The 24,454-nt window shown below is 41.3% G+C and overlaps 1 protein-coding gene across 3 annotated transcripts in view; it reads left to right on the top strand.

Annotated features, from left to right (window-relative positions):
• The first annotated feature begins 16,174 nt into the window (after positions 1-16,174).
• Positions 16,175-24,454, top strand: part of PDLIM3 (PDZ and LIM domain 3) — a 29,882-nt gene continuing 21,602 nt past the window's right edge. For 2 of the 3 annotated variants that reach the window (XM_057696943.1, XM_057696941.1), the window contains exon 1: positions 16,176-16,332. In XM_057696943.1, coding sequence (XP_057552926.1) covers positions 16,240-16,332 — 93 coding nt within the window. In that variant the 5' untranslated portion in view covers positions 16,176-16,239. Of the gene's footprint in view, positions 16,333-24,454 lie in introns of all 3 variants that reach the window. The other variant, XM_057696942.1, reaches the window with a different exon arrangement.

Below are 24,454 nucleotides of genomic sequence, written 5' to 3'. Positions count from 1 at the left end.
CTTCCTTTACCTTCAATCATACAAGATGCTTTTTTCCACCTACATAGTTTTGCTAATGTTTACCAGCCTATAAAAGCCAAATCCTCTCTTCTCTGTCAGCTAAGATCAAGCATTGTCCTCATGATGTGCAAAACATTCAGGTATCCTTCCCTGACTATTTCCGGTCTCTGAGATTGTTTTTCAGAATTGTCTTTAACTTTTGAAATCTCCAACATTCATTTGACCCCACTTATTACCCTGAAGCTATTTTATACAAGCGTATTCATCTTCTCAAAGCCAGGGAATGTCATTTCTTGTTCCATTTTTTTCTGTTATTACTTAATGCGAGACGCATAGAAGATTTTTTAAATAAATGAATAAGGGAGAAGCTGATGGATTCAGAATGGCTACTTAATGGCTAATCTAACACAAAATTATCCAAAAATATTTCTAGTAGGAATAATAAATCACTATTTCTATTATCATTAAGTATGATATATGGACAGGGAATTTTACGAGGAACCAGGCTAATTCTCTTCTGCTCAAAGAACTGAAATATAACTGACCTTTGCATGTGTAAGTATTTTCAGGGGACATGATGCAATATACCTAGATTCAAGACTATGCAATTGCTCCATGATTGGATTTTGCTGGCTGGAGAGCTCAACGTCTTTAGCACACCGGCTCCCGAGTCTGTAGATTTCATCCGCGCTCCTGGGTCCAGCTCACAGTGTACGTGTCCTGCAGCCTTCACTCTGATCCCTGAATTTCTGGCAGAGAGCCACACCGTTTCCATCCAAATCTTCTCATCTGGAATGAGCAGACCCATCTTCTTTGCCAAAATAGGCTTTAGCCCTAAACCAAGTTAGGGCAGCTGTTTGCCAAACTCGGAGATGATGCCTGATTCTAACGATCAATATGGAGCTGAGCCACTGAGGAGAAAATGACAGAATGGAAAACAGCGATGCTCAGTTTCCGGAGTAACTGCCATAATGTATTTTTAAAGGATCTATCTCATTGGCTCTGGCCTGTAGGGCTTCAGTAAAACTCGTCCTCATTTATACTCTTTTTACATTTGTGGAAAGAATGTAAATGGAATATTTACTTCCATAAAAGATTCTTTTAACACAAAATTAAGTTAGAAACCTTGAAATTAAGGAAATTTTAAACACTTTTTAACACAGTAAATAGAAGGAAGATGGAAAGAAAACAGAAAGGAAAGGAACGCTTTCTCAATTACTCACTGGTTCCCTCTAAATGCCTAAAACTTCAAAACATCAAAATTTAAGCTGATTATCTGGCCCAAATTGGTCAAATCTCATTCTCAGGTTGCTTTAATCTGGTCTAAAAAAAAAGGTCACAATCAATGGCAGAAGACTACAACCTGGCTGTGCCCCCACAAGTGTGTCATAATTCCACCTGCCCTGTTCTCCCCAGAAGTATCTCACACGTACTCCACAGTCCAGTTCCTAGAACTGTTTACACTGAAAATGACAGCTTCTGCCCATGTAACATGATGAAGTCAAAATCACCAATGCCCAGAGAAGCTGCCATCACTCCTGCCTATGCCCACTGAAGTCACTGGTCCCAATAACAGTTCTGAGGAAAGTGGGCAACGAAGCTACAAGTCTGCAATGTGCTCCCTCCCAGAAGCAATGATATTGCTGCTAACATCTACTTATGCTCTTGGGCCCCAGTCCCCAGCAGCTAACCATGCCCGGTGCTGAGGATACTGCTGGCTAAGGAAGTTGTCCTGTGAAGCTACAAGTTTGCTGGCACTGGTGTAAGCGGCAGTATGTGCAAAATATCACATTGATATTTTCATGAAATCACTCTTTCTTGTTCTTATAACTTCTTGCCTTAGGACTTTGAAACACATTGATGTGGCTGGTCTGGAATGATAACTACTGGGTACAACACCTCTGCCCTTTTAAACCAGTCTATGGACTTGCACCAACCTCTGAGTATTTATTAAACTTCTTATTCTCTCTTCCCTTGGGTCAGTTTCTTCAGAAGGGGTTACTCATGCAACCACTCTTTATTTAAAAATCCACTTAGTGGGCTTCCTAGGTGGCACAGTTGTTGAGAATCCGCCTGCCAATGCAGGGGACACGGGTTCGATCCCTGCTCCAGGAAGATCCCACATGCCGCAGAGCAACTAAGTCCATGCACCACAACTATTGAGCCCATGTGCTGCAAATACGAAGCCCACGTGCCTAGAGCCCATGCTCCACAACAAGAGAAGCCACGGCAATGAGGAGCCCGCGCACCACAACGAAGAGTAGCCCCCACTCACCGCAACTAAAAAGAGAGCCCGCGCACAGCAAAAAAGACCCAACACAGCCAATTAAATAAATAAATAAATAAATAAATAAATATTGAAATTAAAAAAGAAAAAAAATCCACTTTGTACCCTGTCAGCTCACAAGTCCTTTACACATGCCCAGATAATCTTGAATTCCAGGGCCTGCCTACTGCAAATATGTGTTTTCTTTTATTGAGAGTATTTACTTCAAAGACAACGAGAAATGGTCTTATCTTTGTTTATGCCAAGTGGTAGACAAACCTAGAAGTTCAAAACATGAGTTGCAAAAAGCATAGACTATCAGTTCAATTTTGACTACTTGGTAGTTTTGTTTTCTTTGTTTTCTTTTGTTGTGTCTCCAGAAGTAACCTCATGATCTTCTTTAAATAAGTAAAAATCTGTGTCCTAATTTGGAGAGAGCCCCTCAAAACATTAACAGAAGATGGTAAAATACTTAATGTCAAGAAAAGAAGTTCTGAGTTCCTGACGATTCATTTAAAACTGCAGTAACCAACTGAATTTGAATTTCATAATGTAAGGGTCTTAAGACCCTCTTTGACAATTCTGTGATAAAGAGAGCTTTTCTAATGAGGGCCGCAGTGAAAGACCCAGAAGAAGACATACTGCTGAGGGCTCTGGAGGTCCTGGTTGCCACTGCTCCAGCCTCCCCATCACAGCTGGATGACCAGGCAATAGAAAAGCCTCCAGACAGACTAATCCTGTGTCATCTATTTTAAACTGCTTTGTAAAATGAAATCAGACATGCCTGCAATTCTAGGAATGACCGCTAAGCCTCCCACCAACCTCTCAAGTCAATCACCATCTCACCCACCTTCAAAAACTAGTTAACTAAAAGGATATCTTGCTTCCAATGAGGCCCTGTGTTATTTTAAAGTGTATTGTACGCTGAGGCGCAGAGCTAAATTTAACCTAAGAAAGAACGAGAGAGAATACGACATTTTCCTAGGACTAAGGAGCTTGTCTCCACTGAATAGATGAATATGTAGCATGTGAATGGCAGGCAGTCTTTACAGCAGTTTCTCTGTGATACCCACAGATGCAACTTTTTCATCTTCCTGTTGGCTTCTCTTAAATGCCATGCTGCCAGGTAAATGTACAAATCATTATTTATGTTTCACCTGCAGACGGGTATAATGTTCAAACTATTTCACTGATATTTTTAGGCAGCACACTACTTGCGAAATACACAATCAACTAATATTTTTCAGTATTTGACACATCTCAAAATATCTTTTAAATCATTTCATGGTTTCATTTTCAGGAGGTTTGTAATCCATGGTAGGTCAATTTGCTAGCCGGAGGATGGAACTTAAGGAAATACAAATCAAAGGATTCAGCTGCCATGTTAGCAAGCTGGCTTCAACACATTTCATGCCCTCAGACCACAGCCCTGAGCCAGCCAACCACCTAATGTGTACAGGACGCCAGTTATAGGGAAATTAGATGAGAATATATATTTGGAAGAGCAAAAACTCATAACTGTTGGTAGAAAACTCCCCAAAGCCCATGACCTCTTAAAAGGCATTCATTTTTACACCTAAAGAAATGCACAATTTATATCTACCCTCACTGTCCTGAGAACAGAAAACATACACCAATTTCATGTGCCTGATTAACTTTCAGGCAATCAGCCCCAAGAAGATAGTACTCCTTGACTGTAGGAATTCAGAAAACCTTCAGAGAAGACTACAAACTCCAGCTGAGTATCACAGTGGAGAGTTTATCAAAAGCGTGAGAGAACTCCAGTTGTCTCGCTGACCATCTTTTGTAAGCTGAATAATTACAGGTGAACTATTGACCCAATCTCTTCAATGATTCAAGTTAACTTTTTGTGTGGTAAGAACACTTAATCTGAGACCTACCCTCTTAGCAAAATTTTAAGCGTACAGTACAGTATTGTTAGCTACAGGCACAGTGTGGTACAGCAGATCTAGAACGTACTCATCTTGCAGAACTGAAATTCATACCCACTGAACAGCAGTTCCTCATTTCCTCCAGGCCCCTGCTTCTGTTTCTATGAGTTTGACTGTCTTAGAAACCTCATCTAAGTGACATTACGCAGTATTTGTCCTTCTGTGATCGGCTTATTTCACTTAACATAAGTGACCCAGAGAGGACACTTAATAAGTGATTGCAGTATGGTTTGGTGTGTGCTACGCTAGGGGAATGCACACAGGCCCATACGAAAACAGAAGACAAGCCTCCAAATTCATACAGGTTGTCACATATGGCAGGATTTCCTTGTTTTTCACATATTCCATTGTGTGTGTGTATGTATATATATGTGTGCGTATATATATATATATATATATATATATATATATATATATCATGTTTTCTTTATTCATCTGTCAATGGACATTTAGGTTGTTTCCATATCTTGGCTATTGTGACTAGTGCTGCAGTGATCGTGGAAGTGCATATATCTCTGTAAAATCCCGATTTCAATTACTCTGGGTATATACCCAGAAGTGAGACTGCTGGATCATATGGTAATTCTACTTCTAATTTTTTGAGGAACCACCATACTATTTTACATAATGGCTACACCATTTTCCATTCCCATCAACAGAGTGTAAGGATTTCAATTTCTCCACATTCTCTGCAACACCTGTTACCTTTTGGTTTTTTGATAATAGTCAACTATTTAATAGTAAGTCAACTTTTGATAATACGTTAGAAAGATTTACAGGCTTTATAATGTTCTCTCTTTTATTTAAACAAGGTGAAGTGAGAACACTAACTTTGCTATCGGATCTGTGTATTCAACAAACATTTATTAAGCACCTATGTTGTGTCAGACATTATATCAGGTACGGGAAATGGAAAGTAAAACTGGCCTCACCCTTAAGAAGCTTAACGTCTTTAGACCACTGCATTGCAACAGTATAAAGTGTGATGTGCATGTGGAATGCAGTGGCTTTTCTCCCCCAGAGAGGACACTTCCTAAGTGATTGCAGTATGGTTTGGTATGTGCTAAGCAAGGGGAATGCACATGTGCCTATAGGAAGACAGAAGACAGGCACGGAAACCGTACCGGAGACCTGGGGGGGTGGGGGGCACGGGGTGGCCAGGGACCACAGCTCAGAGAAAGTAATGCTGGAGCTGAGATTTGAAGGCTCTGTGGAGTAGGCTAAATGAGCCATGAAGATGGAAACCAAAACATCCCCTGCGTTATGATGAAGCTGATTAGAGACACAGATTTGGTTTGTAGTCAAGTGAGCCTGCTGGTTCTCTCTGCCCCCCACCCCATCCCACGGCAATCTGGGCACTGCCAGTGCTCCAGGGGGAATGTGGGGTCCGCAGAACAGGATTACTATCTCACACTGGGCCTGAGAGCAGAAGGAAGAAATGGAAGGCACAGAACCCCCCATCCTCAGAGTAACTCCACCCAAGTAAGAAATGTGGACCAATGGCTTTCAAATACCAGTTAGAAAACCGAGAGAAAGGGGTGAGGTGAGAAGCCAAGTAGAGAATCTCCATGTGAAAATAAGAAGGGTAAAAGCTAAATGCTCCTCTCTACCACCACCACCATCTCTCAACTAGATTACTATATTAGTTTCCTAATGAGTCTCCCTCCTTTCACTGCAATCCACACTCCACACAGTAGTCTGAATAATATTTTCTGTTGTGGTAAAATACACATAATGCTCTGTGTCACATAAGGAATTGTGTCCCCCCAGAATTTACATGTTGAAGCTCTAACCCCTAATGTGACTGTATTTGGAGTGAGGTTGTAATTAAGGTTAAATGAGGTCACAAGGGTGGGATGCTAATCTGAAAGGATTAGCGTCCTTATGAGAGAAAACAGGAGAGAGCCTGCCTACCCTGCCTCCAAGTGCAGGGTGGAAAGGCCATGCGAGCTCATAGCAGCAAGGCAGCCATCTGCAGCTCCAGGGGAGAGCACCAGACATCAGCACTGCTGCAACTTTGATTTTAAATTCCCCAGCCTCCAGAATTGTGAGAAAATTAATTTCTGTTGTTTAAGCCTCCTAGTCTGTGGTATTCTGTTATGGCAGTCCAAGCTAACACTCATCGCATAAAACTTACCACTTTAATAACCATTGTAAAGTGTGCAATTCAGTGGCATTAAGTGCATTCTCACTGTTGTACAACCATCACCACTGTCTAGTTCCAGAATCTTTTGTCACCCCAAAAGGACATCCCGCACCCACTAAACAGTCACTCCCCATTTCCCACACTCTCCAGCCCCACCAACAACTCATCTGCTTTCTGTCTCTATGGACTTGCTTATTCTGAATATTCACATAAATGGAATCAAACACTATGTGGGGAGTGCTCTTTACTCGGGGTGGCCGAGGGGCGGAGGGGAAGACAACACTCAGGTCTCAGCCTTGAATAACAATCCCGGGGGGGCTCTTCACCTGGACGGAGGGGAGAGGAAGGGAAAGAAGTAAATGATTTGAATTTTGGACAAGTTGAGCCTGAGTTTCTCTGATGGAAAAAGTTAACAGACATCTCAATATATGGTTCTTTCAGCCAGTAAAAATAATAATAATAAGATATATATTTGATTGGGAGAGACAGGCTTTAATTTGTAAGTAGAAAAAGCCATGGATTTTCATAAAACCACCCATGAGATTCCAGAACATGGGACAAGCCTGGGAATCATTGACATTTAAGAGGCAATTATCAAAGGGGCCTTTTGAAGGAACTAAGGAGCTTCCAGTGGTATATGTTAGAGAAAATCCAGAAGATTCTGGTATGACAGGGTCCAAGAGATGGACAATTTTAACAAATGCCTCAGCCCAGAGCCTTTGCTGAGTTCGGTTTTAATTTGTACTAAGAGCATGCAATTCTATGTCCAAAACTTAGTGATTTCATTATTCTGGGAGAGCAGCAAATGTATGTTCTTTGCAGACGGCTTTCCTGCAGAGAGAAGGCTTTCCTCCAACCACTGCCACTTGGCCAGGACTTGGAACCTAAAATGCTCGTTTCCTTCCCAGTGTCACCAGAAAACTAGGAAAAACAGGGCAGAAGTACTAATTTTCCTCCACTCCTGAATGTGTGTCCCACACGAGAGGAGGCTGAGCTCATTGTTCTAGAAGAGGAATAACATTTTCCACATACTATAAACTCGGACTATATAACGTAATTACTCATTAGTCATTATCCCCATTTCTCATCTTAAGTTTTAAAGAATTTTTTTTAAACAAAGGAAGAAAATGAGGGGCCACTAAGATGACTATAGATATGGAACCCAATACTCTCTTGACTAAACTGATACACTGAGTACAGAACACACACGTTTTATTTATTAGGACACCAGCCACAGAGTCCAACGGTGAAGCAGGTGGAAACGCTCAGGGAGATGGCCAAGGCGTCTGTGATAGATTAAATTCTAGCATTAGTGCTTCGCTTCAAACCTTCTGAGTGACTAAACCCAGGTCAGGCATCCAGCCATCCAAATCTAGAGCTCCCTGTACATTTCCCCAGGGTTTCCACACACTCCGTTCTCATCTGAAATGTTTTTATAGTGATGATAAACTGACTCCAAACAGAAAAGCCCTAAAACACATGGTCTCTGTTACCGAGGAATGGGTTCTGATGTGCTTCTATTATAACTATGCACCCTGGCTCCTCTGATCGCTCGCAATGTTGTTAAAATGTGAAGGCGCATCTAGATAGACTCTGAGGGCAGTTAACCCTACCAAGTGAAACAGCATTCGACTGAAGATTAGGTCTTTGATTTCCCAAGACCGGAATTTCTAGGATCCTGACAACAGCAGTGACGGTTGCAGTGAGTGAGGTCCCCTCCATCTTCCTGAGGAGTCCTTTTCCACTGGGATTTGTGACTCTGCCTTGGTCCCCAGGCAAAGTGACCTGCTGGCTCTTCAAAGACCTCAAACCGTGGCACCAAGCAGTCTGCAGAGGTTGTGAGAAGCGCTCTGGGGTCAATAAACCCTAGCAAGTGTACATTAAGAAGCAACATGAAATAGCAGAAGAATCAAGAAGTGGCAGACAGGGGCAGATCTAGGTTTGAATCCAGCTCTGCCACTCACCAGGTGTAAGCTCTTGGACAGATTCCTTATCTTCTCACAGTCCCTGCATCCTCGGATAATAATATTTATTCTGCAAGATTGTCTTAAGAATTAGGAATAACTAGCATGTTGCATGCTTAGCACAATGCCTGACACCCCGTAGTAGTTTTTCTGGTCAAGATCACTTTAGCAGAATCAGATACAGGTAAGAAGTCCACAAAGATAGAAGCATCTTTCTCACCCTGCCAGTGGCAGGAAGCAACCTGCCCTCGCTCAGCTTGAAGTCCGCCCAGAAGACAATCTAATAAGGATGGAAATGCCCAGATAAGCTGCTTCAATGGGAAAACATGTTAAAAATCTCCCCTACTCTGACCAATTCTCTCCTTCTGACTCTGCAATTTGCAAAGGCACTAGCGCTAAAATGGCAGCCATCAGCAGCAACAGAGGAGACGCCCCTACTTGCTGCTCAGCCCACGAGGCCTCAGGTCCTGTTTCCAGCATACTGACGAGTCCCTTGATTGTTATTAGTTAATTCAACACAGTGGGAAAACTCAGTGACATTTCAGAGGGGAATACCAAATGAACTTGAGCTGAACCATTGCATCGTCCCAAGGAGTGTGACGACATGGGAATGGAACAATATAGGCTCCTGCCAGCACTGAGGGCAGACACAAAGCATGGGATTCAGTGTGGCTAATTCCCCAGGAGAGATTTCACAAGGGCCCAAATCCTTCAAAGCATGAAAATCACACGGGCTCTTACCAAAGAGGAAGTCAGACACAATGCATGGAAGGGCTTGGGACCGCTGGCTGGCTGCCCAGGCCCCTGGAGAAGTTGGTTTGTGCAGCCAAACCAGCCAGGACATGCAAATACAGCCACGGCAAGGTAGAGCGGGGAGAGCTGCAGCTGTAAACAACGGGCAGAACAGCAACCGTCAAGGAAGGTGCTTCTTGGAAGGACAATTGTGGAAGGAAGAATTGAGAAGGAAGAATGAGTTTCCCCAACCCAGCCAACTCCAATCCAGACCAAAACCTATTTCAACCTATCAATAATTACCAGCCACCTCCTCAGGGACCAGCACCGGATGGCAGTTGTGGTATTCTAAAAAAAAAATACAACCCCTGCCCTGGAGGAGCCTATTGTCTGGCTGGAAATGCAAAAATAGCTCTCTTGGAAAAGTCATTCTAGGAAGATTATGTGCCTCTCAAAATCCAGATGGATGCCTTGTCACCATGTTTAACCCCAGCACCCATCCCATTGCCAGGTGCTTGGTAATACTGGAGAACAGCTAAGTTCAAACTTGAGGTGTACTGACAGGAAATAAAAGTTAAGTAAAGAAAGTTTAGTGTAGATACTGGTAGCCAATCGAGTCCTCCCAGAAAAATGTGGAAAGAGAATGGGATGTGATAGAGAAAAGAGAACATTCCAGAAAGGACAAACCACACATATAAAGACATAATATAAGAAATTATCATCCTAGGTGTTGATTTGAATTACTTTTTCTTAATGTGTGGTCCACAGACCACCCACATCGGACACTGGCCCCAGCAACTAAATTCAGATCTCTGGAGAGTGAAGCCCAGGAATCTGCATCTCTGATAAGTACCTAGGTTCTCTTAACGCACATCAAAATTCAGAACCACTGGCTAAGGGATCTCAGACTTAAACAAACACAGACTCTTCCTTTAAAGACAGAAAATAAGGGAAGTAGGGAAGGAAGAAGAGAAGAAAGAAGGGAGGGAGGGAAGGAGGAAAACATTTTTAAGTATAGAAAACAGCTTGGGAAGGAGAGTCACAGCCCACCTGGCAGGCGCCACAGTGTGTGTGATCAGGAGACCAAGTCTGAACAGCAGCCAACGGCACACATCGGATGGTAAAAGGCCTTCTTCAACAGCGTCTGGCTCTGTCCTAGGGGCAGTGAAGTGCTATGGTAGGTTCCTAACTAAGAGAATGACAGGATTTCAATCTGGCAGTAGACTGTGAGGTAGAAAGAACCGGAGAGACTTTTTGGCAAGCAGGCAGTCTCAGAACACTTGCCACTCTCAAAAGATGAAGCCACTGAGTGACTGAAACAGGCAGGGAGAATTTTAGATGAAGAGAACTAGGTGGTCTATTTTACAGCTCACACACCTCAGTTTAGGGGAACTCCATCCACCCTCAGAAGAAAAGGGTCTGTCCTCTTCAAGACCTCTACTTCCACCTCTCGTGTCAAAGTTTCTTCATCCGCATCCCACTTGGTTCTTCAGCGTCTACTTTTCTCTGACTTAAGCAAATTTTGCTAAGCTTCCCATCTTAAAAAAAAGTTCTTTCTCTTGACCTGCACCGTCCCCCAGCTGACCATCCTCTGTCTCCCCTTTCCTTTCAGTATCGAATTCCTTAGAAGGACAGTCTATCTTCACCTCTCCTCCCACTGTTCTTCAAACCATGGCAGTCGGCTTCTGTGCTCACCATTTCTGACACTAAGACCTAGAACATCACAATGACCAAATCTAACAGGCACTTACTCTCAAAACTTTCATTTTACCCCCCAATAATATTTGCCTTCTCTCCTTGAATTCTTCCCCTCACTTGTCTTCCATGCCACCACCTTCACAGTGTTCTTTAAACATTGTGTAAGAGGGAGACCAACTTCTTCTATGGTCCTCTTACCCCCTGCCCTTTAAATGCTGCTGTTCCTGCTGTTCCTCGCAGCGTAATCAGTAATCGTCTTCCTTCGTTGCCTTGAATACCTAATCTCCTCGGGCAATTTCATCCTGTTACTATTGCTGTGTCACAGATTATTTTAAAATGTAGACGCTTAAAACAATCATTTTATTGTGCTCACAGATTCTGTGGGCCAACAACGTGGAGTACAGGGTGCAGCGGGGATGATTCTTCTCACTCGACAATGTCTGAAGCCTGAGCTGAGAGGACTTGGAAGCTCAAGTGACTTAAGGGCTAGGGGAGGAATCTTTACTCACTTGCCTTGTGCCTGGTCTGGGGCTACGAATAGTAGTACTGACATGTGACCTCCCCACGCACTTGGGCTTCCTTATAGCACGGCACCTCGGAGCGCTTACATGGGAGCTGAGGGCTTCAGGCAAGAATATTACAATCAACAAGGTAGCAGTTAGAGCACCGTTTCTGACCTAGCCTCAGAAGTCACACAATGTCACTTTGATCACGTTTTCCTGGTAACATGAGTCACACACAACTCCCTGAGTTCACGAGGAGGGAACGGGAACACCAACTCCCCCCCTCAAAATGAGGAACGTCAAAGAATCTGCAACCAACTATTTCAAAACCTCTTGCCCTCATAGTTATAGATTTTACTATAGTTCCAAAATATTCATCTCAAGTTCAGATCTCTAGATTAATATATCCAGTTGCTCTAAATTTATATATCCAATTGCTTACTACATTACTACCACTAATAATAGCAAAGGATTATACCCACATAGTATGTGCCAGACACAGTTCTAAGAATTTTGTACTTATTAACTCATATAAACCTCATAATAACTCTAGGAAGTAAGTACTATTGTTATAATTTTAACAAAACTGTTAAATAACTTGCCTACGCTCACACAGCAAGTACAATGGAATTAAGATACCACTCAGGCAGTCTGGCTCCAAATTGTAGTTTTTTTAACCAGTACACTACACAGCACAGATATTCTACAGGTATTTCAATTTCCAGCATGACCACAACTGTGCTTTAAACCACCATTCCCTCACTGAAATAAAAATGCCTTTTTGTACTTCTTATATATTTTCTCCTTGTTAATAATTCCACCATTCATGTAACACCCAACGAAGAAGAATGGGAGCCATCTCCTAACCCCTCCCTAATCCCCCATGTGACATCTGTCCCCAGACCCAGACTGTGTCAAGGACCCTTTTTTTTTTTTAGTATTTATTTACTTGGCTGTGCCAGGTCTTGGGGATCTTTGTTGCCGTGTGAGGGATCTTTATTGCAGCAGAGCACGTGGGATCTTTTTTTTTTTTTTTTTTTAGTTCTGGCTCATGGAATCTTTCAGCTGCGGCATGCAGGAATGCAAACTCTTAGTTGTGGCATGTGGGATCTAGTTCCCTGACCAAGGATCGAACCCAGACCCCCTGCCTTGGGAGTGCGGAGCTTTAGCCACTGGGCCACCAAGAAAGTCCCTCAATGAAACTTCTTAAGGATTCTCATAGCTGCCACCCTTCTCTATCCCCACTACCCAAATCAACACCTTCCCCTGGGTTATTGCCATAAGTTTTCATTGGATTCTTTGCTTCCTATCTCCTGCAGTTGTGATTCATCCTCCCACCTCCCAAAGCAATGCTTATAAAATGGAAATCTGATTATTATACACATTGCTTAAAACTCTTCCAAGGCTCCTGATAGAACAAAGTAAACATGTTAGTGTAACACACAAAGTTCCCTCTGATCTGGCTTCTGACTGCTTTACTCTGGTCTCCTGTTCCTAGTGGGCTAAACCCTATCCATACCAAATCACTTCCTGTTTCCTAATTTGCCATCTGTTTCTTGCCTCCCTGCCACGGCACATCCTCTACAGTTCTTTCTGCCTTGAACATCTTCCTATTCCCTTTCCAATCCCCAGTGACCTGGAAAACTCTTACCCATCAAGATCCAGCTCTAATGTCCCTTCATTGATACTTTCCGCAAAGAGAGTTGATTCTTTACTCTTATTCCATCATTGTACTGGAACAGGATTTTGTCAACACACAACATGATCACATTTGACATCTCCACCTCCCTTATTTTATTACTGGCTCCTAGAGGACACAAAGTTGGTCTTATCTTTGCACTCCCAGTGCCTGGTGAGTCACAGATGCTCAATAAGTGTTTGTTGAATGGATGGATAAAAGAAACTACAATACGTAGTGATATTTGGTATACAGAAAAGAAAGAAAGAAAAGGGAAAATTTATACATCTATCCTAGAAACCTGGAACAATAGTAGGAAAATGAACAGAAATGAGAAAATTGAAAGGCATGGAGTCCAGGAATTCAGTTTGCGGTGATTAAAGAAAAGGATGGATTTGGTTTTGCACAGGTTGAACTGTATTTGTACCACTAGGTGATTAGAAAAATAGGATCAGAGTAAAAAACAGGATCAGAAAGTTCAAGGTTAAAATTGTAGATATGAGAATTAAAATAGGTGAAATGATTATGTTAACCAACAGAAAAGTTTTCCAATTATTTAAGAGTAGAGTGAACAATTTAAGTAACATTATTCTAAAAGAAAAACCTTAAAGGGCTTTCTAAATATGGTTTAAAATAACAATCATGGGATTTCTCTGGTGGTCCAGTGGTAAAGAATCCATCCTGCAAAGCAGGGGATGTGGAACTAAGATCCCACATGCCGCAGAGCAACTAAGCCCTCACGCCTCAACTAGAGACCCCGTGTGCTGCATGCTCTGGAGCCTGCGTGCTACAACTAGAGAAGAGAAAACCCACGCACCACAGCTAGAGAGAAGCCCACGCACAGCAACGAAGATTCTGTGTGCCACAACTAAGACCCGACACAGCCAAAAATATAAAGTAAATAAGTAAATAAATAAAATATTTAAACACACACAAATTTATTTTTAAAATAATAATAATCACAAAAGTAATACTTAATGGAATCATAGCTTATCATAATCCTTTAAAATGGCAAATATAAAAAAGAAAATAAATGAAAGTTTCATTCAAAAAGAACTTCTTAGGACAGGACCCAAACCAAAGGCAGGAACCTCTAGGACTAGTTAGGCCTGGGTCACTGCTTCTTCCTTAGAACACTGCCTCACAGCTAGTCTCACCTCCACCTTGACAGTCACCTCTGAACACCTTTCTGATGACATCAGTGAAGAGTAGGATACAGGAAAACTGTCTATTTCAGATCCCTGCTTTCCATGATCTCTGCAAAGACTTATGAATTCATCAGGTATTATATTAATGTTGTATTGATGTTGCTTACATCTACATGATGCCAAAATGACTGGTAAAAAAAGCAGAAAAATAAAACAAAAAAAGACGAAAAATAAAAACATATAATCAACTTATTATATAAGCCAGCTCATGATATAAGGTATTAATGATTGTTACAATTATACAATACCAAATAACTTATCTGATTTTTTTTCTGAATTGACATCTGGGTGTGTGTGTGTGTGTTTGTGTATGTGTGTGTGTACCATGCAGACACAGCCAGTGGCTGACAGAGCAAATTGCTTTGTGACAATATAGCCAGCCCAAATAGGCAAAAATCAACAAGAATATATGATTATTTCCTTGATAATCCAACATAGGTGGGGTACTGGAAAATGTTTGGGACCAGAAAACACCTATGCTCTGAGATTTTATATAATCCACCACAGTGGGCAAAGTAGTTTCAATTCCAGGTTTTGTGATTCACACTATCTCGCGGATAGTCTACTTCGATCACAGCTTCCTGAATCTCTCTTCTCTATCAGTCTTAAAACCACATCCAAACAGACTACACTGTTAATAAAGTGTGTTGCAGCTCTGCTCTCCTGGACTGATACAGCCCTTTCATACTGGGCATGAAGTCCAACACCCTCATTCTTGGGGTTTTTAAGCATTTAACACTTCTCCTCCCTCATCCCTTCCCCTCTCCTTGGGAATCAGAACATCCTGGAATATAACACCAGAAATATCCAATTTCACACCGAGCCTATGACAGGACCCTGCTCAGACTCTCCTGATCTTCAGACCTACACCAGGCACACGCTGCAGATCTGGGTTTGTGATCTCAATTGTATCACTTATTAGCTATGTGATCCTATGCAGGTAACTCAACTTCTAAGAAATTAATTCTGTACCAGAAAAAACAAATTGAGAATAATAATGGCAGTCTGATGACCTCTCCATGAGTATGAAGATAACACAGGTAAAGCAATCACCACAGCACCTGGACCATGAAGATGCTCAGTGAATATCCACCCCCTCCTTTTCCTCTATGCAATTTCATCCTGTTTGGGGGTTCTCTTGCACCGCCAACCCAGGACAGTCTCAACTCCTAGGTTTCTGTTACACTCACCACCCATGTGTCAAAAACATAAGTTTAGAGACTGAATTTGAGGGAGGTGACAATTACTCCAATCAAAATTAAACTCTATTTTGAGTATACTGATGAAGCATCTTCTCCCATATATTTTTAGATGGTTCATTGGATTGGGTACCTTTGCATGACATCTTCACTTTCAGATTTCTTCATTTTGAAAAAATAAAATGTTAACATATTTGTATTAATGTATATGACATATACCCACAAATCTATATGACTATATGTACTTAACTGCAGAAATGCTTGATATTTACTGCTGAGCCAGGCACTGTGCAGAGATAGCTCATTTAATTCTCAGAGAATGGTAATAATGGTACTTCTCCCTACCAGAGAAGTACCATTATTACCTCTATTTTACATTTGAGTAAACTGAGGCTTAAGAACGTTAAGTAATTTAACAAGGTCACACAGCGAGTAATCATTAGCGAACTCAAAATTTCTAAATAACCAATTACATTGATGATGCTTGTGTTTTATTTTAACTGAAAGCATAGAGACTTTTAACTGTGAGTGAAGCTCGCTGCTGAGCTCCAAACAGAAGATAAACAGGAGGACAGGTGTTACTTTAAGAGAGCGATGGGAGTTGTAACCCGAAGCCTCCTCCAGCGTCTGCCCAAGAGGTCTGGGCGGCTGCGCCGGCCTTGTGCGCGTCTGTAAACTCCCGCGGGTCTGGCGCGTTTCTTTCTTCCAAAGTTGGAGCTCTCCTTGGTGGGAGGGGGTGGGGAGGAGGGGAGGCCAGTGACGTCACTCGGGAGCGGGGATAAAGCTCCCCGGCCGCGGTCCGGCGAGGACACTGCCCCGAGAGCAGAGTGGGCTGTTCCGCTCAGGGACACTCGCTGCGCCCCCGCCCGAGGAAGGCCGTGCCAGGAGGCACCATGCCCCAAACCGTGGTCCTGCCGGGCCCTGCGCCCTGGGGCTTCAGACTCTCAGGGGGCATTGACTTCAACCAGCCTTTGATCATCACCAGGGTAGGTGTTTTCCGTTCTTCTGCTGCAAGTCGAGGACTCGTCTGTTGCGGGTCCCCCTGGAGGGGAGAGTGGCCAGTGAGCCACTGGGGTGCTCTGGGTGGGTCCTCGGATTCGGGTTCACAGCATCTTGGCAAACTAAGGTCTGGAGGATGCAGAGCAGCTTAGAGAATTAGCCAAGTCAGTTCCAATGGTCTCCGTCTGCAGCCTATTGGCCCCCAGCAACTTTCCAAGGAGAGGCAAGCTGACAGCATGGTTTCCCTGCGCTCAGGGGAGGCTAGGCTGCGAGGTGGGTTGCCTTCTCGCCCTCCACTCCAGGTCTCCTTTCAGCAACCAGTGAGGTGGGGTCCAGAGAAGGAGAAAGGCAGAACTGACAGCAGTGGTTGTTTGTAGTAGAGAGAAACGCATTTGAGCCCTTTCCTCGTCTGGATGCGAACTTCAGCAGGGCGCTGTTCGCAGGGCACAACCTGGGCCGGCCAAGCTGGAATGGCTCATATCAGGCCAGACAGGGAAAATATTACTAATCTGTATTCCTAGGTTTCCAGGCATTTTGAATAAATATTTTCCAGAGCTGGAACTTGGCTTAGAAATCATCACCTGTAACTCAAACTACAAAGAAACGTGTCAGATAGTTCTGTTTACCTGATGGAGAGCCATCCTCAGGCTCACAGCTCTAGATAATACTTCACTATCAGAGTCAAGCTTTCCTTACTTAATATTCTCTAAGTATTGTCTAATTAAGAAAAAAGAAAATGGAAACTTCAGGATCTGTCCTGTCAGTAAATTTCTAGTTGGTCTAGTTGATTTCTTTTTTCCCAGCATGTGTTTGTCTTAACAGAAAATTATTAGTAGTTCAATTATCACATATAAAGCATATTAAGCCTAATTTTAAAATCATAAACTTTCAGAATATTTATACCTTTACAATGCTTTTTTTCTTCTGTACTGCTTATTCTGTATTTTATAAATGAATACTTTATAATCCGATAACACTCACATAGACTTTGAACAAGGTAATAGTTTTTAAATTCTGTTCTACTTAAGAGTTTTAAGAACCAATGGCTTTTTAAAATATCTCAAAACGTATCATACCATGGAACTGATGCATAGCAGGGAACATTTCAAGCTTTATTTTATGTTTTTTGAAAACATATAAACATATCTGACATGTGTTTTCATATAAGACATAAAAACTTAACGTACCCCAAAAATGTTGCTAAGTAAATTAGGCAGACAATGGTTCAGTGATCTGGGCCAAGCAATGCCTTTTATGGATTTACCAAAGGAAACAGTTTCCATTATCTCTATGCAGAATATTTTAAAGGTTTCTGAAGTATAGTTTTTTCCTTTGTTTATATTAAGTGAAATAAGCTTTTGAATCCTAACAAAGGATAAATCATATTTATGTTAAATCTTAAAGGAGTAACTTTGTCACAAAAATCCTATCAGTGATTTATAAAAGAACTATCTTGCAATTTCTGTGGAACATGTCAATATGATTAATCTTATGTTTGAAATGTTGAGTTGTTGACATTATAAACAGTGTTTATTTCAAAGCAGAACTTACATTTTGCAGTTGACTGCAGGAGCTATTGGTAAATATCAATATATTTGACACAAGACAATTATTATTTGGGAAGCCAATTGCATTTGAATTTTTAACAACTAATTTGTATCATCATATTGACACTTGGTTCAATAACTTTCAATGGATGAGCACATATGATTATTTCATTTGACTATGGCTTTTCTCTTTAATTTAACTCAAGGAGAGCAGGTGAACTAAACTGTTTTGTATTCCAAGTGTACCCGAAGCCATTCACATAATAGATTCTTGTTGAATAAATGAAAACATATTCACTTGAACTTTTTTGCTTTAGGGAACACCTAATTGAGAGTATTTCCACTGAAATTACAAGAATACTAAAAAATCATTTGGGAAAAAAGACAAAGATATTACACAAACATAATTGTCAGTGTTGTAACTAGGTAGTAGAATAATTCTATTAATTTCATCATTGTTATATGCTGTGTTAAAAGGTAGTGAATGAGATCGTGTATGTGTTAGTACATTCTTTTGCCTCCTGTGCATTCTTCTAAGCCCTATATATGCACTAACTCAAATCTCACAATAACCCTATCAGAGTAGTAGTAGTAATATCCCTTTCTGCAGGCAAGGAGAGTGAGGCTTCAAGATTCATTAACCTACCGATGAGTACAAGCAGCGGGACAGAATTTGATGCAGGTCTACCTGCCTCCAAAGCCTGCATCCTGAAGCCCACACACATGAAAGATTCTGCTTATTGTACTGATATTTCAAATAGGTATTTCGTGCCATGCAACTCACCACCTGGTCCTACTGATGCTACCACTTTCCTTTTTTTCTACTACTGTCCCCAGTCAAGATTTCCTAATTTCACATCTAGCTGTTGTCTCCCCTCTCCAATGCACCCTGCATGTTCTTACTAGCCATCTTTGAGATGGTTGCTGGTCACTCCTCTCTTCCCCATTCTTAAAAATCCTTCAGTGTCACCCCCAGTTTATAGAGAATAAAATGTGTGGTCTTTAGCATGGCACTGATGGCTTTCACCCTCTCTCCCAACTCAAGTTTCCAACTTCATTTCCTCCCTCTCTTCCTCCTCTTTCCTTTCTTCCTTTCACTCCATAAACAGATACTGGTACCCATACTCTGCACCACTTATGATTTCTCTAACATGGCTTTGCTCCTGCGATCATTTTTCTCCAGAATTCTCTTCCCCACCGGCTCTACTATCCTCTGTGCCTGTGGAAACCCATTCGAATACCACTCCTCCAGCCTTCTTCCCATAGCCATCACTGCATCCATTTAACTACTGTAGTTCTTGACCTACAACCTCTCCTTACATCACGCCTTGTACCACAGATGGTTGAGTACATCTGTATCCCACAGATTGCATGGTCCCCCCTCAAGGCAACAGCTGGCAAATTTGGGGGCCACTCACTGCCAAGAATAGTGTCGAGTACCTCATACATGTCGCAGAATTAAAATAGACATGATATGAGTGATCAAATTGTTCACTTTTGACATAACTTTTATCATCATAATAGGTGCAAACTGTGTCCTCGCAAATATTCCACAATAAAGAAAAAGGAGAACTGTTTTATTGTTGACTTGTCTGTTTTATGTAAGTCCTTAAGCATCAAAGAATTAAAATGCCTGTACCTGCAGTTAACACTACAAAAAGTCCCATAAATGAGATACAGTCCTCAAGTCAATTAAATCAATTTTTGTCCTACAAGCAATGCCCTCCCCTCCCTTCCTCATATTCTACAAAAGAAGATTATATCAATGCTTTTTAGACAGTGGTCCTCTGCTCCACCCTCTGCAGGGGGCAAGGTTTACAAAGTAACTCTCTCCATCAGCTGAAATTACAATTCATAAAATTAAGACAAAGGGTCCCCACCCTACCATTATTTATTATCCAATTAATCACCTGGGCGAGACTTTGTATCATAAAAAAACATTAGAAGTAAGGTAAATCAAACACCAGACAATCTCAAAAAAATTTTTGAGCAATTGGTTGTGGTGTGCTATACTTCGTACAATATGAATTTAAGTTTCAGATGTTCAGCGTGGGGGAGGGAGTTATTGCAAATAACATTTGCAACTGGCCTAGGCATTTCACAGAATAAAGTTTAAGGTTCACAGCTCTAAGTGAGCAGCTTTTCTTTTTCTGGCAAGAAGGTTCTAAGGAGTCTCTTCTTTCTTCAATGTTTGGACCACCCAGAAGGTGGATCTACTATCACAGCCAAGTTACAGATGGCCTGTTTTCACAAATGGTCCAATTTGGAATAAAGCACAAGATTCTTTTGTGTACATGATGTAAAATCACTGTATACATCTCATGCCAGTATGTCCCTTCCCACACAGTTCCTGTTCCTTCCTTTCAATACAGAGCACACCCAGGATCAAGGTCACTGTAACCGAGAATGCTGTATGTGGACCTGGGTACCAACATAGAAAATGTCAGTGTATTCTTAAGTTTTGTAGGCTTTGACACAGAGTGGTACTTTACTATCAACTATGTTTGAAATGTGAACTTTTACAAACAAACGTTTACAGTTGAATACAGTCTTTTCCCAGGTAGCCCTCAGTATCCTTGAGGGATTGGTTCCAGGACCCCCACCCCTCTACCCTCGAACCCCCATCCCCCCTCAAGGATACCAGAACCCCAGGATGATCAAGCTCCTTACATAAAATGGTATTTGCACATAACCTAGGTACATCCTCCCATATACTTTAAATCACCTCTAGATTATTTATAATACCTAACCCAATGTAAATGCCATGTGAATAGCTGCCAGCACGTGGCAAATTCAAGTTTTGCTTTTTGGAACGTTCTGGGATTTTTTTTTTCAAATATTTTCAACCCTCGGTTGGTTGCATCCTGGATGCGGAACCCACAGATTCAGAGGGGTGACTGTACTTAATTTTGTTCTAGCAAAGACGTGTCTGCATGGAAGCACTGGTTCATCTGCTCCCAACATTCCTACATCCCACAAGGATCTATTAAGTGCAGCATGTATTGTATGTGGAAGGCACTGTGGGGGACACAGTTATCACTTAATGCGTTTCTACTGCCCCGAGAAGTTCGTGTATCAGCAGAAGAGACATGAACACAACCTACCACAATACAACTTGTCTAGGATTCCATGAAAAAAGTATGGCCAAAGAGATAGGCGGAGTCAGGGGAGAGAGAGTGCCTGCAAGGGTGGCATTGTGGGATAGTGGAGGAGCTTGAGTTATAGACTCAGACCCACAAGGAATTTCAAATTTTCACTGGATATGTGACCCTAAGCAAGTTTCTTATCCTTTCTAAGCATCCATTTTCTCAACTTAAAAGATACAAATACCAACAGTATAACAATACCGTAATAGTTCTCAACTGTGGCTGCATATTGGGCTCGCCCAGATAACTTTAGAAAAGACCCATGCCCAGATGCTACTTGCAGAGATTCTGATTGAACTAGAAACATAGATTGCAGCCAGGTGCTGGAGGGCTTTAGATGCCAGGTGAGGCACTGGAGTTTATTTGTAGGCAATGGCGCACAACTGGACAATGGATTTCTCACTGTTTAGATCCATGCCCCACAGGGCAGCCCTTCAGCATATACTTGTCTTGCTCCGTAACTGTTTCAGTCATCTTTATTCTTAACACAGAAATCCCATCAGGGCCATATCCTGGACTTCTGTCATGTCTCCCACAGTTAATAGGACATTATAGATGGTTTACCTGTGATTTAAATTAGTTTTTTCCAAATGGACCCACCCAAGTAATAGGTTAATGTGAAAAATAGAAATCATCTCAGGGACTTGTTAAAAATACAAATTCCCTACTTCTTCCGCTTCTGATTCACGATTCCAGGCATCTGGATTGGACTGGAATCTTTATGTTAAGCAAAGATCCCCAGTGATTCTTCTAATAGACAAGTCTGAAAACATGTGCTAAGTGATTGACGGCAGTACTGTTTCCAATGATCTCTCTAACGCTTTTAACATTTGAGGCCCTAATGAAACTGAATAATGAAGAATCCACTGAAAAACTCTTTGCCTCATTTTAGCTCTCTCTTCTCCTAATTTCGGAAAATGTTAAACTGTGAGCAGTAATATAAATAAACTGCAAAGTAATAATATAAAGTAATGCTGGAAAATAATATATTCTTATGGTTAAACAGATAGTTTAACTTCCTAAAACCAGGCCAATTTAGTGGTTATTTGCTGATCACTAGCCTCGCTGAACTTGAGAATTAAGAAGCAGCGAAGGATCCTGTTTTCTCCTTCTCCCTCGTCCATTTCTCCACAAACTTTTTTCTTTCTTATCAGCTCCACCGTGGAGGTCCTAGGACATCAATCACCAGGTTGTTAGTTCTAGCATCACTATTGACCACTTTTCCTATCTGACTACAGAAATCACTGGCGACATAGCTGTACAGCTGCTGCCACCTCAGTGAGAAGCCACAGGTTCTCTGAAAAAGAGAAGCAGACTTCTTTGTCCAGCCTGTCTTAAAGTTGTAATGATGAGAGTTATTAGAGCTTTGCAAATGTAATATTTTGCATAAATATAAGATAGTTATTAACTTCCGTATTAATATTTTTAATAGCATTTAGTAATATTCAGTATCTAAGTTCAGCACACCAGATGTCTGTTCAAAATTTATATAGACAGATATACACACAACCCTACCATCCACTCGTCCAAACCAGAGCTAAGAAATAATGTTAGGCTTTTCTAAACCAAGATTGAGTATTATATATAAACCAAATTTAAGTATATTAGAAAAGCTAAATGAGGCTTTAAAAGTAAACACATGGCCATGCTTTCTTGTGTTTTAACTCAAAGAAAAGCATCCTAGTCTTAGAAGTTCAAAAATAGATTGTACTGATTTTGACGAACTACAGCTAGAGAAAATTAAAAGTTTGAGGTTATTTTTATCCCTACAAGTCACATCAGGGTTGGAAACTTTTATTCTTCTAACAGTTCTGAGTCTGGGAGCATTTCTAAATGAAAAAACAGCTACGAAATGCCTCCCAAAAGCTGAGATGTAATAACCTTCAGTTGTCTTCACCCCATCATGTGTCCCTATTGGAAAATAATCATGATTGCTACAGTGAGATGATCAGAGACATGAAGTGAGTACAATAAACATTTTAGTGATGAGACTGAAGATCGAGGACACATGAGAATTTGTCATTTTAGCAATTTTATTCATTTATATGAATCTTGGATCTCAGAGCCACAAAGTTAAATCAAATCGATGACTAGGTAAAGCAAATAGACAAAAAATGAATTAATGACTGATCCTCAAGTTAAACATTAGGAATGATCTAGCTTATTCCTGGAGCAGTCTGAGGTTTAAGTCAAGTTCTACATATTATTCTACTCTAAACAGTGGGAACTTGCAAAAGAAACAATGACAGGTTGACATGAATAACTGTAATCTTTGGGTATGTAAGGACTAGTTCCTTTTGCTTCACAAGCTCTGATTAAAATGTCCATTTCATTATTTTTCAAGTAAGTATTCATCAATTCCAAACACTGAGTATGCACTGTGAAGCATCAGGAATATACATAATATCATAGATAGCCTCAAGAACTTCCTGTTGGGAAGACAGACAATACACAATAAACAAACATGAAAGTACAAGTTGTCTCCATAAAGGAAAAGAACCATGTGTAACAGTGGAGACTGATGGGGAGGGGGCTGGAGAAGCTACATCAGATGCCTGGGGAGGTCTCCCTGAGAACATGACATTTAAGCCTAAACCAAAAGGAGGAGAAGAAGCGGGGAGAGCATTTCAGGCACAAGTAACAGTGTGTGCAAAGCCCAGAAGAGGGTGCAAGCTTGGACTATTTGAGGAATTAAAGGGAAACTGGACTAGCTATAGAGCAGTGGGGGGGGGGGGGGGGGAGGGGGCGGGGACGGGGAGGGAGCGAGAACGGTGTGAGATCATGTTAGAGAAATAAGCTGTGAGACCGGGTGAGGACTATTAGGCAGTTGTAAATAGTGGGAATTTACCCAGAAAAACTGGGAGTAGGTATAATAAGCAAAAGAATCATTGCCTTTAACTGTATACTCAACATGTATTTGTAGAAATAATTTGAAATATCTGAAATAATTTCAGATTTGCCACTTTCTAAACATTTAACAATCATATTTTTCTCATATCATTTTCCCCATATCATTTCTCATATCATTCCCCGCCTTCTCTCCGAAAAAGAAATTCATGTGGATTTCTCATAGATCGCATAAAGTTAGATCTTGCTTTTTTTTTCTTAACCTAGTTTGTCAAGCTCTGTTTAAAAACAGAATGTGATGTGTTTTTAGGCCATTTACATATAATGTAATTACTGGTATGGTTTAATTAAAAGCTACCATCTTGTTAGTTGTTTTCTATTTGTTCCATTTGTTCTTCATTCATGGAGACTGTGAGTGGATACAAACTTCTCGTGTCTGTGGTTCCCATGGGTTCTAGACTCTCAATGCTTAACTCATACTTGGCCTTTAGCAATTTGCTCATAATTTTAGCTAAATTCTTCTTAACAGCTAGTACATTTGGCCCCATCTTCCTCCTTGCTCTGGTACA

The sequence above is a fragment of the Hippopotamus amphibius genome, chromosome 10, assembly GCF_030028045.1.
Source record: "Hippopotamus amphibius kiboko isolate mHipAmp2 chromosome 10, mHipAmp2.hap2, whole genome shotgun sequence".
In the NCBI taxonomy this organism is placed as follows: domain Eukaryota; kingdom Metazoa; phylum Chordata; class Mammalia; order Artiodactyla; family Hippopotamidae; genus Hippopotamus; species Hippopotamus amphibius.
Note: the sequence above shows the minus strand (reverse complement) of the source record. Positions and strands in the feature narration are given on the sequence as shown.